Consider the following 15,235-nt stretch of genomic DNA (forward strand, 5'->3'; position numbering starts at 1 on the left):
TACACTGGCCGCACCCTGGTCTGGCCCGGCCTGCACCACCTTCCCTGGGACCACCACAGACAAGCTCTTACCCTGGTCTGAGACTCTAAGTCAACAACAGTGGGCGTCGGTGGACTTCTCCCTGCCCCATCCCCCGCCACCGCTTCTGTTCACCCCTCCCTCACTCGGGCCCACTCAGTGGCCACAATCAGGGGGCATTCCACGTCTGAGTCAACAAGCTTTATTGGTCAGGCAGCGGGTATGGGAAAGGGACGGGGAGCCACAGGGCTCAGGCTGGGGAGGTCGAGGCTGCAGGGCTGATGAGGGCCCTGGGTGGGTGGGCAGGGGAGCAGGGTCCTCAGCGGGTGGTCTGGTGGATCTGCTCGCGGGAGGAAATGACCTTGCCATCCTGCACCTCTTCCACAATGGTGCGCACCTGACGGGTGGTCACGGCTGCAGGAGACAGACACTCAGAGGGGGGCAGGGGCCCAGAGAGCCTGGCTCAGCCCACCCCTGAGAGGACCACGCTCTTTCCCCCACAGCCACGGTGTCCACGCCTCTGCTGGCTCCTCGGCATCACATCCACACTGTCCCTCTGCCCTCACGGCTCCCTCCCTTCCAGCTTGTCCCGCTGCTGGTGCCCCAGCCCCCCAGGTGGGTGGGGTGATTCTGACCCACGTGACCTTCTGCAAGAGCAGCACCTCGCAGACGGGGTGCCCACAACATGGGTCTAACTCCATTTCTCTGCAGCCTCCGGGGCATGGACTGTGCTCCTGTCTCCCCTACCAGCCTGGGTGGGGCTCTTCAAGGCCAGCACCTGGTCCCCATCACCCCCATCAGGCTAGGGCTGTGGTCGGCAAACTGCGGCTTGCGAGCCACATGCTGCTCTCTGGCCCCTTGAGTGTGGCTCTTCCACAAAATACCACGTGCAGGCACGCACGTACAGTGCAATTGAAACTTCATGGCCCATGCACAGAAGTCGGTATTTTGTGGAAGAGCCACACTCAAGGGGCCAAAGAGCCACGTGTGGCTTGCGAGCTGCAGTTTGCCAGCCACTGCCTAGCCGCTAGGGGGTTATGTTCCCTGGGATCCGGAGGACAAGGACCAAGCCCCTTTCTCCCTCCAGGCTAGAGCCGGGACTGCTTTTGCTCATCTGCAGGGTCTCAGAGCAAAAGTCATGAGACCTTGTCCCTGCCTCCCCATCAGAGGACGGCCTTCAGAGCTAGGACCAGGTTTTCCCCATCACACTAAGGCTCCAGGATTAAGGACCATCTCCCCGCCCTGCCCCCATTGGGCCAGGCAGTGTCTCCCTGTCTGATTCCCCTGAGCATCAGTCCTGAACCCTAATGGGTCCCTTCTCCCACCCCCGCTAAAGATCATCCATCATTTCCTGGAGCTCCGGGGGACCCTCCCCCAGCAAGGTGCAGATGGGTGCCTGCCCGGTGCTGCCCCGCCCGCAGCGACCACGGTCCAAGATTCTTACGTTCTTTGGGCTTGTACTGAGTCAGGCTGCAAAGAAAACAGAGAGGGGAGATCAGATGTGGGTCTGAGCTCTCCAGCCCCGCCCCCAGCCCCAGGCCCACAGCCCTGGCCCCAGGCCCCCACTCACTGGGCGTCCTCTCCCTCCAGCAGGCGGCGGTAGGTGGTGATCTCCTGCTCCAGCCGCGTCTTCACGTCCAGGAGGATCTTGTACTCCTGGTTCTGCTGCTCCATGTCGCAGCGCAGCTGGGCCAGCTGCTCCTCCACGCTCCCGATCAGCCCCTGGATCTGGGACAGCTGCACGCAGTAGCGGTTCTCCGTCTCCGCCAGGCTGCCCTCCAGGGATGCTTTCTGCAGGGGTGCAGGAGGAACAGGGTCAGAAAGGGTGGTCAGTGCCCCCCGAGGGGCCCGGGGCCCACCCCCAGCCTGGCCGAACTCCTACCATGCTGAGCTGGGACTGCAGCTCGATCTCCAGGGCCTGCATGGTACGCCGGAGCTCGGAGATCTCGCTCTTGCTGCTCTGCACCAGCTCCGTGTTGGTGGCCACCTCTCGGTTCAGCTCCTCGGTCTGCAGACAGAACACAGGACGGTGCCGGGTGAGCCTGGGGTCCCTTCTCCAAGTCAGACAACCACCACGCCCTGCATATCCTCAGCCCAGAACCCATTCGGTGCCCAGACAGGCACATGGAGCCCCCCCACACCCCATAACCCCCTGACCTTGTCCGCCTTCCTGACCTCCCCTGGGCCCTCCTCCTAAACCTAACTATGCAGGGAGTGTCTCTCATCAGCTTCCCACTTCCCAAAGTCCCAAAACCTTGGGAATATGTTAACTTTTATCTTTAATCCCTACAGGTGGAGGGCACAAGAGTAGGAAACTTGAGAACCCTAATGGGTCCCTTCCCCTCCCCGGCTAAGGACCGGTAGCCAGGCCCCTGGTGCCATTCCTGACTTCTTGCAGGAGAGGTGGAGGGTCCCGGGGCATTTATCCTCTGGCTGTGTTCCTGAGTGGGGCTCCCCGCCCACCCCCAGATCCTAGCTTTAGCCGAGCTCCCAGCCCGTTGATGCCATGGGTGAGCCTGAACTCCTGGGGTGCGCTTGGCTCACTGAGGAGAGGGTGCCCCCCAAGATGCCAGGCCCTGGGCTTGCTGTGGGGACTCGGTTCCTGCACCCCATCGCTGGGAGAGGCCTCTGGTACCTTGCTGAAGAACCAGTCCTCGGCATCCTTGCGGTTCTTCTCGGCCATCTTCTCGTACTGGTCGCGCATCTCGGACAAGATGCGGCTCAGGTCCACGCCCGGGGCGGCGTCCATCTCCACGTTGATCTCGCCGCCCACCTGGCCTCGCAGGGAGTTCATCTCCTGTGGAGGACGGGGACTGTGGTGTGGGCATCCGGGCTTGCCGCGGTCTCTCACTCCAGCCCTTCCCACACAAGCTCTTCCTCATTCTGCCTGCCCTCCACCCTCTGACCCTCCTAACGACTTGTTCACCTGCTCTGTATGGGTTCTGCCTCCCCCATCAGACTGTGGGCACCCTGAGGGTATGTTCTGTGTCTCCCCCCAAAGATAAAATCTCATTCTCGGGCCTGTGCCCCCAGAATATCCCCCTCTAATTTCCAAACTTCTGCATGGGGCCCAGATTCAAGGGTTTGGGCTGGAACAAGGGGACCTCTTCACTTCTACCCTGTCCTTGGGAGGGAGGTTAAAGGGGGGGAAGACAGAGGAGGCCTCGTGGGCCCCTGGGAGGTTCCTCTGATGCAGGGGAACAGGAAGGAGGCTGGCCTGCATGCTGGCTCTGGACCCCCGGGATCAGGGCTCCTCAGACAGGGCAGCCCTGTCAGGTGGCCAGCCCTGGAGCACCTGCCCCCCCTCCACCTCACCTCCTCGTGGTTCTTCCTCAGGTAGGCCAGCTCCTCCTTCAGGTTCTCGATCTGCATCTCCAGGTCGGCCCTGGCCAGGGTCAGCTCGTCCAGCACCCGGCGCAGGCCGTTGATGTCGGCCTCCACGCTCACCCGCAGGGCCTGCTCCGTCTCAAACCTGCAAAGGGAACCAGAGACTTCCATGTGGACACTGGGATTGGCAGATCCAGGTCCTGGCCAGCACCCTGCTTTCACCAGGGCTCCATGGGCTTATGAAGAATGATGGTGGCGAGGAGTGGAAGCAAAGTCCAGCCTGAGGCCCTGGGAACAGGCAGGGCAAGGCCCTACCCCGCCTGCCTCCTCGTCCATCACCTCAGCCCCACGACCTTCAGAATTTGCTGCATCCTGGACTAAGAGGTAGACTCCCCCACCCCCAGCTCCTAGCCTGTATCACAAGCAACCGAGGGGTCCCAGGGTGGGGAGGGGTGCCCCAGTGCCTCCCCAGCTCCGTGGTGAAGGCTCACTTGGTACGGAAGTCATCAGCAGCCAGGCGGGCATTGTCGATCTGCAGCAGGATGCTGGCGTTGTCCACGGTGGCCGTGAGGATCTGGGGAGGTGGGGGAAGAGTCGGATCACTGGGTGTGGGTGGTTCAGCCCAGACCAGACTTCTGAGATGGGCCTTCCTGCTGGGGGCCAGGATGGGGCCGCCTTCTTCAGGACGGCTCCCTTCCCGCCCAGCCTCTCTCCTTTCTTGTGTGTAATTGTTGACAAAATTCATGCCAGCGAGAGTCTAATGTGCTGAAACTTGCCTCCTGTCCCCCCAGGACCTACCTCCTCAACACAGACTCCCAGAGCAGGCAGCCCGGGAGCTCTCAGGCTGGGAGCCCGAGAACGGAGGTGGGAGGGAGGCTGCCTCCCGGCAGAAGCTGTCCCAGAAGCCCAGAAAGCAGAGGGGATGTGGGCAACCCCCACACTTTACAGCTGGGGACATGGTGCCCCTGAGAGTCTCCCCCAAAAGGGAGGCTAAAAGAGTCCTCACTAAAGAGTATTTTCCAATCCGAAGTCTCCACTCCTGCTAAACCTTGGCCCAGGGCTCCAGTGGGCAGCTCCCCCCTCCCAGGGGGTTTGCTTGGTCCAGTTCTTGAGGGAGCAGCAGGAGGGATGGGGAAGCCAGAAAAAATCCCCAAATAAGGCTCGCAAGAGGCCTCCTGAGGCCCCGCCCCCTCTCTCCTGTCTCCGCCTCCCAGCAGGTGCCATGGGATGCTCACTCAGACCCCTGACCCCACCATGGCCCCAAACCCCCTAGGGCTCCGAGGAGAGAGGTGCCCACATGCCCAGCAAACTCATGAGCCCGCCCAGCCCTCCAGCTGTGTCCATTCGCCTTATCCTATCACCCACGAAGTGGCAAGAAGCTCTGTGATGAGGACACGGAGCCTCGAAGGAGCCCCCTGAGACCTGCTTGGCCCTGGCCCAGCCTGCTGCCCCCCCAAAACGAATAACATGAGCCACAGAGCAGCTCCAAGGTGGGCTCCCAGAGGCCACGCTGGAGCCAAGCTGTCCTGGGCCCCCTGAGGCCCTGTGACAGCCCCCAGGCTGGATTCCAGGTTGGGCAGGAGATGTGGGAGAAGCCATGGTCCCCACAGAGCCCTCCCCAGCGCCCACCTTGTTCTTCAGGTCCTCGATGGTGTGGTAGTAGTGGCTGTAGTCGCGGGCGGGCCCCGGGGCCTGCTTCTGGTACCAGTCCCGGATCTTCACCTCCAGCTCCGTGTTGGCCTCCTCCAGGGCGCGCACCTTGTCCAGGTAGGAGGCCAGGCGGTCGTTGAGGTTCTGCATGGTGGCCTTCTCGCCTCCCGCCAGCAGCCCGTCGACACCCCCAAAGCTGCTGCCATAGCCACTGCCAGGGCCGAAGCTGTAGCAGCTGGAGTAGCTGCCGCTCCCCAGGGCACTGCCCAGGGAGCTGCCCAGGCCACTGGCGGACCCCAGCCTGCAGGAGCCGGCACCCAGGCCACTAGACAGCCGGCAGGAGGTGCGGGACGAGCCGCCCAGGCCGGAGGAGCCCTTGATGGAGCTGGAGGAGGTGAACTGGCGGATGGTGGTGGTCATGGTGGTGGCAGCGGGTGGCAGGCAGGCACAGAGAGGACTAGAGAGGAGAGAAGCCTGAGGTGCCTTTGTGGCTGGGGCTCGCCTGCCTCCTTTATAACAGGCTGAGTGGTGGGCGGGGGCAGCGATGACAATAGGCTTGCTCCTCTTTCCATTCCCCTGGGCTTTCATCACCCCTGGCGGGCGGCCAGCTCCCAGGTGCCTATGGGCCCCCTCCCCTCCCACCACCGGGGCTTTGCCTCATTTCTCCGAACCCCTATGCTGGGTGTTTGCATATGCGTGTGCGTGTCTCTGTTCTTAAGCCCGTCACCTGTGATTCAGGCAGGCCCTCGAGCTACGGTTTCCCATGACCTAATACGGAGAAGAGGAGAGGCAGGACGTCACCGTCCCAGGCCCTCCCAGGCGGCTGCCACCCCAGCCAGCCCACCTGGCCCCTGGGCCTGGTAGGGAAAAGGTTGGGGAACCCCGCAGCTCCCCCACCCCCAGCCTGAGGTTATGTTCAACGTACCGGCCCAGGGCCGTGGGCTGGGGAGGCCGCGAGGATGGAGCCCCCATCCTGCTTGGCACCTGGACCTAAACCACCAGGCTCGCTCACAACACAGACAGGCTGTCAGGTCTCAGATGACCACCCCGTTTTATAGCTAAGGAAACCGGGGCTTGAGGGGGATCGTGTCCTGCTGCCCCCCACACCTGCAGAACTGGGCTGGCAGTGTTTCACTCCTCATCCCACAGCTCCAGGCCCCTCCCCAACAGACCAGGCACACTGCCCCCCTCTGCCCAGCCCTGACCCCAGGGGAGCACTCCTAGGGGCTACAAGTCCATCTGGCCAGTGTTCTGACCTGCCCCAACCCCGGGACTCCCTAACAGGGGGCCAAAGAGGAGCTTAGCTACCAGATGGGGACATGATCACAGGGGGGAGAGCCTCGTGGTAAAAGGGAACTAGGAGAACCGACGGCCAGGCCCCCTTCCACCTCCCTAGCCCTCCTACACCCCAAGAGGCCTCAGGGTAAGGTGAGGGCATGCACCTTCGCATTCCTGAGACCCTCCCAGCCAGTCCCCCCATACAGGTCCTTCCCCTGACATGGCCCTTCGGGATGGACCCTGAGCTGCCCTACAGCGCTCCCCTGCCCTGCCACCACCCCAGGCCCGGCCTGGGTCCCAGCGCACCGGCAGACAGGCTGGGCGGAATGTGGTCGTGTCTCAGGCTGCCGATGGCTTCCACTTCCCAGGCAGGCCTGGACAGCCCCCATCAGCAGCCGACAGAGATTCCCCAATAGCCCGGCAGCTGCCAAGCACCAAAGCAAACAAGACAGCCCCCCACGCTCACTTACACAGCGGTCACCCCGCCCGACACACACCCCCGAGCTGGGCAGAGCCGGTCTGGTTTCCCGGCTCTGCCGCTGCCACCTCCTCTCACCCATCCATGTCCCGGACCACCCTTCAGGAAGCCCTGCCCCGCCTCTCTCCCCCAGACGGAGGTGAAGGCAGGAGCGTCTATAATAGACACAGCTCCCTGGGAGCCCTTGGGGCCCTCCCAGGGGCCAGCACAGGCAATGGCGACCCCAAGGGCTGCTTCTCAGACACAGTCCCAGCTTGTGGGGCTGTCCCATCCCTGAGCCAGAGGTCCTCCTGCCTCCTTCCCTCTTGTCCTTCCAGGAGCCCCAGGCCTGGTTGAGGTGGGTAGATCTGGTTGGCAGGTGACAAGCACCACCCCCCCAAATTTTTAAAATATATTTTCATTGATTTCAGAGAGGATGGGAGAGGGAGAGATAGAAGCATCAATGATGAGAGAGAATCACTGATGGGCTGCCTCCTGCACGCCTCACACTGGGGATCGAGGCAGCAACCTGGGCATGTGCCCTGACCAGAATCGAACCACGACCTCCTGGTTCACAGGTGGATACTCAACCACTGAGCCACCACCCCAAAATTTAACAGACTCTCCTCCTCCCCCAGTCCCTCAGCCCACACCACCCCACTCCAATGACCACACTGGACCCCAGAAGGCATTGAACTTCAGGCCAAGCTTTAATAGTGGTCACTGGGGCCAATTCGGGAGGCGCCCCTGCGAGGGCTTTGGGAAGCAGATACAGAAAGGCAACAGCTCTCGGGCAGCGGCCCGATGGGCGCCTGGGGCTCAGCAGTAGCATGCTGGGGGCTGGAGGCGAAGGCTGCCCCGTGACCCTCGAGGCTGGGCTGTTGCAAGTGGGAAGGGCTCAGTGGGTAGAGCGGTGGACCTGCTCCCGGGAGGTGACCACCTTGCCATCCTGGACCTCCTCCACGATGGTGCGCACCTGGCGGCTGGTCACCGTGGCTGCAGAGGGAAGCGGGGAGGGGCAGGGAACCTCAGCCCGGAGCCCCTCCCCCATCTCCCACACAGAAGGGTCCTCCGACTCGCCCGCCTCCCCTGGGCAGGACGGGGCAGACGCTTACCTTCCCGCGTGGGCTGCGAGGCCAGGAATGAGGAGTACTGGTTGGCCAGGCTGCAGGGAGGGAGAGGGGACCTGTCAACCCAGGGGTGATGATGCTGGGAGCCCTGTCCCCCGGGAGGAGAAGCAGCTGGGGAGCGCCAGGGTGAGGGGAGAGAGGTCCCAGAAAACCAAAGAGGAATCCCAGCTGGGAGTGCACGGAAAAGAATGGCAACCACAAGGGTCAAAGGGCACAGGCCCAGTGGGCAGGAGTATGGAAAGGGGCCACCCCAACAGAGGCCCAGAGGCCCTTGGCAGCTAGCCAGGGATGTACAAGGAGAAGCTGAGCACGTTTTTCTGTATCTAGAAGGGCCCCACAAATAGTCTCGATTAAAGCAAGAGAGACTGTGGTTAGACTATAGGGGGACTTCACCATCTTCAGGATACAGAAACGCTGGAGCACCTGACTAAGCATGGAGACTCCAGGACGGTCTCAGCCCCTTTACAGTAGGGCCCCATCCACCTTCCCAACTCCAAACCGCCCTGGTCCTCATCCCATCCTGGGTAATGGCGTGTCCAACCACAAGTCATGGGAACCAGAAACCCAGGCTCATCCTTACCCAGGCCTTCGCGTGCTCACTCTGCACTGACTGAGTCCTGCTGTGAGCCACACTCGCCCCACGCCCAGGCCTTTCCCTGCCCCCGCCCCTGACCCTGCCCCTGCCCCTGCCCCTTCCTCCCAGCAGGCGGCCCGACTCCCTGCTCCAGCCTCCAGGCAGGTCCCCGTGCCCCCTGGCCTCGCTGATGCAGCTCTCCGTCTGCAGCCAGAGTGAAGGCTCTGAGGCCTCTCGATCATACCCGTCCTGTGCAAAGGCCCTCCCTGGCACCCGCATGCCTACACCACCCAGTCCGCTGGCTCTAGGTGGCCGTCAGTGCTCCTCACAGCCAGCGGTCTCCGTGTCGCCCCCTGCAAGCCTCCACACCTCCTCCTGGCCTTTGCCGGGGCTGCCCCTGCAGCTCAATCGCCCCTCCCTGGGCGAAGCATGTGCCCAGGTGCCCCCACTCACTGGGCGTCCTCGCCCTCCAGCAGGCGGCGGTAGGTGGCGATCTCCTGCTCCAGCCGCGTCTTCACGTCCAGCAGCACCTGGTACTCGTGGTTCTGACGCTCCATGTCACAGCGGAGCTCGCCCAGCTGCTGCTCGATGCTGCCGATAAGCCCCTGCAGCTGGGCCAGCTGCGCCCCGTAGCGCGCCTCGGTCTCCGCAAGGCTGCCCTCCAGCGATGCTTTCTGTGGGCCAAAGCGCAGGCGGATGGATAAGACCGAGGCGGGACCCTTCCCCACCCAGAGGAGGAGCCCACCGTGGGGGGGGTTGTGGGTGCAGCCAGTAACTAGGCGGGGTGGTAACTGGGGCAGCGAGGGGCCATGTCACTGGGTGAAGTGACATTTGTGAGGGAATCTGGTTCTCCGAGTGGAGGTAGCCCTGGGATGGCAGGGAGGAGGCAGGGAGGCAGGGAGGGCAGGGGCGGGACGGAGGCCCTACCATGCTGAGCTGGGACTGCAGCTCAATCTCCAGGTTCTGCACGGAGCGGCGGAGCTCGGAGATCTCCGTCCTGTGGCTCTGCAGGGCCTCGGTGTTGGTGGCCACCTCGCGGTTCAGCTCCTCGGTCTGGAAGCAGGTGGGCCGTGGGGGCTTGAGGAGGCTTATGGACATGGGGCCGGGGGCAGGGGCCACCCCTGAGCCCTGACCTCCCAGACTTGCTCCGCCAGCACTTCGCTGGCCTCTGTGGGGCCCCAACCCTCGGTGCCCACAGGGGTGCACACAGACACCCTGGGTGCCCACATGGGCCCTCAGCGGGATTCGCCCTGCTTTGCGGGCATCTACATTAGTTGCTGCTCAGGGAGCTGCGACATTGGCCAGACAGGCCTGGGTTTTATCTTTCTGTGCCTGTTCCGTGTGTCTTCTAAGGGTCTGAGTTATGTATCCAAACACACACATGCCTACAAAGGCCTGTGCGGGAGGAGCCCTCGCTGCGGGGGAGACCTGGTTCCCCAGGCCGCACCCGAGGGTGGTGTGAGCCTGGGGCCTCTCCGGGCCTCACAATCAGCGCCTAAACTTGAGGGTTGGTCCAACTGGTTTCCAAAGGCCCTTCCAGATGGCACAGTCTGTGCGGCTACACGTTCTCCGGCCCACACTCCGCACTCCACACATGCACGCACAGGTGCGCGCACACCTGCTCACGCGGGCCACCCACCTTGGTGAAGAACCAGTCCTCGGCTTCCTTGCGGTTCTTCTCCGCTATCTTCTCGTACTGGTCGCGCATCTCATTCAGGATGCGGCTCAGGTCCACGCCGGGGGCGGCGTCCATCTCCACGCTGACGTCCCCGCCCACCTGGCCTCGCAGGGCGTTCATTTCCTGGGCAGAGAGGAGAGCAGGCACTCACCCAGGGCCACCTGGGGAGAGAGCCTGTGGCCGGCCTTCTCCACCTGGGGACACAGGTGTCAATGACAGACAGACAGACAGACGCAGACACGCCAGCAGCTCCTCGCCCTGAAGGTGGAGGCAGAGGTCATGGCTCCAATGTGCAGGGCTGTGGATATCAAACATCTTCCCCAACACACACTCAGGACCCATCCCCAGTGTATGCTGTGTGTCCATCCGCAACTCTCTGTCATGAGAGGGCACGAGCCAGGACAAGCTCACCACCCTTGTCACCCACAGCCGGCCATGCGGCACAGCAGGGGGAAAGCAGCCCCAGGACCAGACCTTGTTAGGAAATGCAACCCCTATAACCAGCCTCAAAGCCAATTGGAGACACTTGCTGGGCTTCTGATACTCGGGGATCGGGCTCCCCCAGCTCAGGGCGGCCCAGAGGTCAGCTGAGAAGGAAGCCACAGGCTCATTAGTCCCCCTACAGGGTCTTGGGTTGAGTCTTGGGGTCCCTGGGATCCAGAGTTCTCTGAAAAAGGAGGTGGGAGAGGTGGCAGAGTGGTGGAGTTGGCCCTGGATGTGGACATGGGTGGGACAGATTGGAGGGAAGATGCCTGTGCAGCCTTGGCTAAATCCCTCAACCTCTCTGAGCCTCCGTTTCTTCACTGGTAAAGGGGAGAACTCGCACCCTTCTCGCAGCGCTGGTTGGTGTCAGCTGAGACCATGCTGTGAATCACTGTATGTGCTGGGAAGATGACTATCACCACTGTAATTAATTGTAGTAATCAGCGTGCCTGTTCTTCGACTGCGATCTCATTAGATCGTTAACTGCCACCACACAGTGAGCCGTGCCTTCGGGGACATGGAAAGTATCTTGGTGGGCAGAGGGCCCTCCAGGCCTCCCCCAGGGCCCTCCGAGGGTCACCCAGGTCAGGGCCAGGCACCCACCCTGGATGGACGCTGGGTGCAGAGCAGGGCCCCGGCCCAGGCAGATAGGGAGGCCCCAGCCTTGCTTGTCCCCAGGCGAGTTTCTCCTGCGGTCACTCCCCCGCTGGCCTCACCTCCTCGTGGTTCTTCCGCAGGTAGGCCAGCTCCTCCTTCAGGTTCTCGATCTGCATCTCCAGGTCGGCCCTGGCCAGGGTCAGCTCGTCCAGCACCCGGCGCAGGCCGTTGGTGTCGCCCTCCACGCTCATGCGCAGGTTCAGCTCCATCTCATACCTGAGAGGGGTGGAGGCATGAGCCATGGAGGCCCACCAGCCCCCACCCCTCCCCCACCTCGTGCACACAGAGGGCCCGGTGAGGTGCAGAGCTGGACCCACCGCCAGCAGCCCCGGAGGCCCAGACTCACTTGGTGCGGAAGTCATCGGCCGCCAGGCGGGCGTTGTCGATCTGCAGCACCAGGCTGGCATTGTCGATGGTGGCGGCCAGGATCTGGGGGAGAGCGATGATGGGCTCCGTGAGCAAGCACCCTCAGCAGCCCCGGGAAGACGCTGCACCCCTCTCGCAGCTCTTTGGAGAGTGTGCCGAGTGAAGGAGGGTCCCTGTGGTGTGGTGTCCTCCTCTGAGGACCCGGCTGGGGGACTCACTGAGTGGTAGGGGCACTGTGCCCAGGCATAGGTAACCATGATGCCAGGGGACCCACATATACCCCCTCAACAACCATGGGGTCACTGCCCAAGCCACCTGGACCTGGCTCCCTCTTTCCCAATGAACTTCACCTCTAGACTCAGTTGCCACCTCCTCCAGGAAGCTCTCATCAGTTCCTCACCAGGGTCCCTCCTTCTGGACAGACCTCCTCCCTGCCCCTCTCTCTTTCACAGCACTTCCCCCGAGTGTGATTTTTCCATGACTTTTTAAATTCTTTCCTCCTCCCATGAACTCTGAGATTCAGGGGACAAGGCCACGTCTGTCTCCTTCCCCAGCTCTGGGCACAGTACCTGGGCCAGAGTTGGCCCTGAGGAAACCCTCGTTTAATTAGGTGATTAATTAATTAGTGAGGTTACCACTGGCCCCACCGCAAACCTAGGGCAAAGTTTTCCTTTCCCACTGGGTCATCAGGAGGCTTAAATGAGAACAGGGGAGACTCAGGAAGGAGCAGAAGGTTCGTTATTATTACTGCTGCTGTCATTGTTGTTGTGAGAAATGCCCAAGAGAAACTCCAGTCAAGACCCATGGAGTTGGTGGGGCGAGCGAGGCCCAGACGGAGCAGATTAGCGGGGTGGAATTTGGAATTTTTGGAAGCTGAGGGCTGAAGTGTAGAAGGTGTAAGAGAGGGAAGCTTCGGCAGTAGGTCAGGCCCCAGGTTTCCAGACTGAGCCGGGGCCAGTTTGCTAGCCACCCCAGGGCCTCCGTGGGCTCGTCCCACTCTCCTCCCCGCTCAGAATGCTGATTGGGTCCGGAGAGGGGCCGGGGCCATTGCCAAAACCCCTGAGGGGCACAGTGACTCAGAGGGGGGAGGCCTGGTGCGGGGTTCACTGGGGTTGATGGTGAGGAGCTGGCCGACCCCGAATGGATTGGGGAACACACTGACTCACCAGGGCTCCCCTGGGCGCCCCGCTGCCCAGACCAAGCCCTGTATCTGATCTGGCTCTCCCAGGAGCGCTGCTGCCAGGGAACAGCTGCAGGAATTCCCCGCCTGGCGCAGGTCCCAGGCAGGAACCCACAAAGCCCCCAAAAGGCAGCACCACGCCTGGTTCTCCACCAGGAAATGGAGCAAGTCTGACCGCGGGCGCCAGCCAGGCTGCACCCCTGCTGCCCTCGAGCTGAGCCTGGCTCTCTGGCTCTCATTGACCTCCCTGCTGCCTCTGGGGTTGCAACACGAGGACCCTGCAGGGGCGGGTTTGTGCAGAAAACCCAAGTGCCACGTCCACAGAATGCCAAGGCCATGTTCTTAGAGGGAGAGAGGGAGAGAGAGGGAGGGAGGACTCCATCAGACTAAGAGAAATCCCTTCCCTGAAGTTTCCAGTCTGAGAGGAAAGACACAGCTCCTTCCTTCAGGACCCACCCCCCTAATCTGCCAAGAGAGATGCGGGCTCTGCCCTCAGGAAGCCCCAGAGGGACCCACAACAAAGGCAGCCGTGAGTACCTGCCAACCTCAGTGAGATCCGCACAATGAGCAGGGCATAGACTGAACCTCAACGTGTTGAAGGAACCCCAAGATCTGGGGGGAAGAGGCAAGTGCCATCGATCCAGGAGGACTGCCTGGAGGAGGTGAGGCAGGCAGAGCCAGAGGGGAAAGGCTCTGACGCCTCCCTGCTCACATTCCATCCCTCAGCAGCCAACACCTACCTCTCCCCCGCCTCTGTGCCTTTGCCTACGCCATCCTCTATACCTGGGATGCCGTCTGCTGCCTTCGACATTCTGAGCCCCCCACCCTGCTGCTCCTCCATCACCACCCCAACATGCACCGCCCCCCTCAGAAAGAGAGAACTCCAAACAACCTCCCTGCATGGGGTGTCCTCCAGGCCTGAGTCCAGGGAGTGAATGAATGAATGATGGAGACCTAAGATAGGAATGTTCGCTCAGCTGGGATGGGATGAGTCAGAAGCAGGTACTAAGGGCAGAGGGCAGGGAGCTGCCTGGTCCACGCACCTTGCTCTTCAGCTCCTCGATGACCTTGAAGTAGTGGCTGTAGTCCCGGGCAGGCTCGGGGCCCTGCTTCTTGTACCAGTCTCGGATCTTCACCTCCAGGTCGGCGTTGGCCTCCTCCAGGGCGCGCACCTTGTCCAGGTAGGAGGCCAGGCGGTCGTTGAGGTTCTGCATGGTCTCCTTCTCGCCGCCCCCCAGCAGGGCGTCCGACACACTGTAGCTGGAGCCGTAGCCCCCGCCCAGGTTGCAGGAGTAGCCCCCGCTGTAGCCACCCCCCATGCCCGCCATGAAGCGGGACGAATTGACCGACATGTTGCCACAGCTCCCGGCTCCCAGGAGGCTGGGGGCTCGGCAGGCGCCCCCGACGCGGACCGTGGACACCCGAGAGAAACCCCCGGTGGGCATGCCCAGGCCCTTGATAGAGCCGGAGGTGGAGAACTGGCGGAAGCTGGTGGTGGTGGCAGCCATGGTGTCCCCTGGCCAGGAGCAGAGTCTGGTCTGGACAGAGACCCTGGGCAGCCCTTTATAGCCGGGCTGTGGGGGGCTGGGCCCCTGGCCCTTGAAGTCAGAGCCAGAACCCCAGCCCGGTAATTTCCTTCTGTATCAGCCGCCCAGGGCCTGGGGCTCAGGCTGGACATGCTGAGTGCACCCCCCAGGCCCCTCTCCTGCCCGAGCCTGGCCTGGGCCCCGGCCTCTTAGGAGCCCATTGTTCACAAACAAAGGTGGCGTTGGAGCCGCAGCCCCAGGCTAGGGTGATCCTGCATCCGCAGCAGCAATTAGGCCTCTGAGCTCATTCTGGGGGGAGCTGGAGAACCCAGCCCAGGGAGCCAGAAAAGGCCCGAACAAGGCTCCACAGGCCTGAACCCCGGGGCTGCCCCGGCCCCCCACCCAGCATTCCTGGTCCCTAGGATACAGTGAGAGACTTGGGGGGACACCCTCGCCCAGGTCCAAGGGCCCTAAGGAGCCCCTCAGGCTGAGAGGGCGAATCCCCCTCTGACCTGGGGAGCCCCCAGATCTCTTGGGGTCCTCCCAAGTCTGTGGCCTGGCCTGGGGAGCCCCTTACCTAAGGGGAACAGACACATTGCTGGCCTCTGGGAGCTTTGGATCAAGTGTGATAGGAGGTCAGGTCATGGGCCTCAGCTTCCTCCTTGGTAAAATGAGGATAATGCCCATCACCCCGTCTCTGGAGGACTCTGCAGAGGAGGGTTAGGGTGACCACTGCTCATCCCCTCCCCTCCCCAGTACCTGAGAAAAGCCATTCCCGGCCCCGCCCCCGCTAGGAGGCATGAGGGGGAGAAGCAGGGTCCCTCCGTGGGCCCTGCCCCTGCGCCCTGCCCTGCGAGGGAGCAGCAGGATCCCACATCCTGGCGGCTGACACCCACCACCGGCTGCCGACA

The 15,235-nt window shown here is 62.6% G+C and overlaps 2 protein-coding genes across 2 annotated transcripts; both read right to left on the minus strand.

The window, feature by feature from the left end:
* Positions 1-215: 215 nt before the first annotated feature.
* On the minus strand, positions 216-5,466 carry KRT17 (keratin 17). Its single transcript, XM_070395034.1, has 8 exons — positions 4,975-5,466; positions 3,837-3,919; positions 3,334-3,490; positions 2,654-2,815; positions 1,901-2,026; positions 1,589-1,809; positions 1,463-1,488; positions 216-432 (listed from the first exon to the last, which is right to left on the minus strand). The coding sequence occupies exons 1-8, from the start codon at positions 5,413-5,415 to the stop codon at positions 338-340; spliced, it is 1,311 nt and encodes a 436-aa protein (XP_070251135.1). The 5' UTR covers positions 5,416-5,466; the 3' UTR covers positions 216-337.
* A 2,021-nt stretch (positions 5,467-7,487) lies between these two features.
* Positions 7,488-14,537, minus strand: LOC138994838 (keratin, type I cytoskeletal 42-like). Its single transcript, XM_070395032.1, is given in 9 exon segments — positions 7,488-7,726; positions 7,846-7,895; positions 8,888-9,108; positions 9,362-9,487; positions 10,074-10,235; positions 11,312-11,468; positions 11,599-11,681; positions 13,842-14,320; positions 14,323-14,537. Coding segments are annotated over 9 exon segments (1,530 nt in total). The 5' UTR covers positions 14,477-14,537; the 3' UTR covers positions 7,488-7,628.
* Positions 14,538-15,235: the final 698 nt, after the last annotated feature.

The sequence above is a fragment of the Myotis yumanensis genome, unplaced genomic scaffold (genome assembly GCF_028538775.1).
Source record: "Myotis yumanensis isolate MYYU_CA2020_CCGP unplaced genomic scaffold, mMyoYum1.0.hap1 SCAF_16, whole genome shotgun sequence".
NCBI classification, from domain to species: domain Eukaryota; kingdom Metazoa; phylum Chordata; class Mammalia; order Chiroptera; family Vespertilionidae; genus Myotis; species Myotis yumanensis.

Coding starts and splice junctions, on each gene's coding strand:
- KRT17 (XM_070395034.1), bottom strand. CDS start 5,415: ATGACCACCACCATCCGCCAGTTCACCTCCTCCAGCTCCATCAAGGGC. Junction 2,027..2,653: donor AGGACTGGTTCTTCAGCAAG/GTACCAGAGGCC, acceptor TTCTGTCTGCAG/ACCGAGGAGCTGAACCGAGA. Junction 1,489..1,588: donor CTGGAGGGAGAGGACGCCCA/GTGAGTGGGGGC, acceptor TTTTCTTTGCAG/CCTGACTCAGTACAAGCCCA.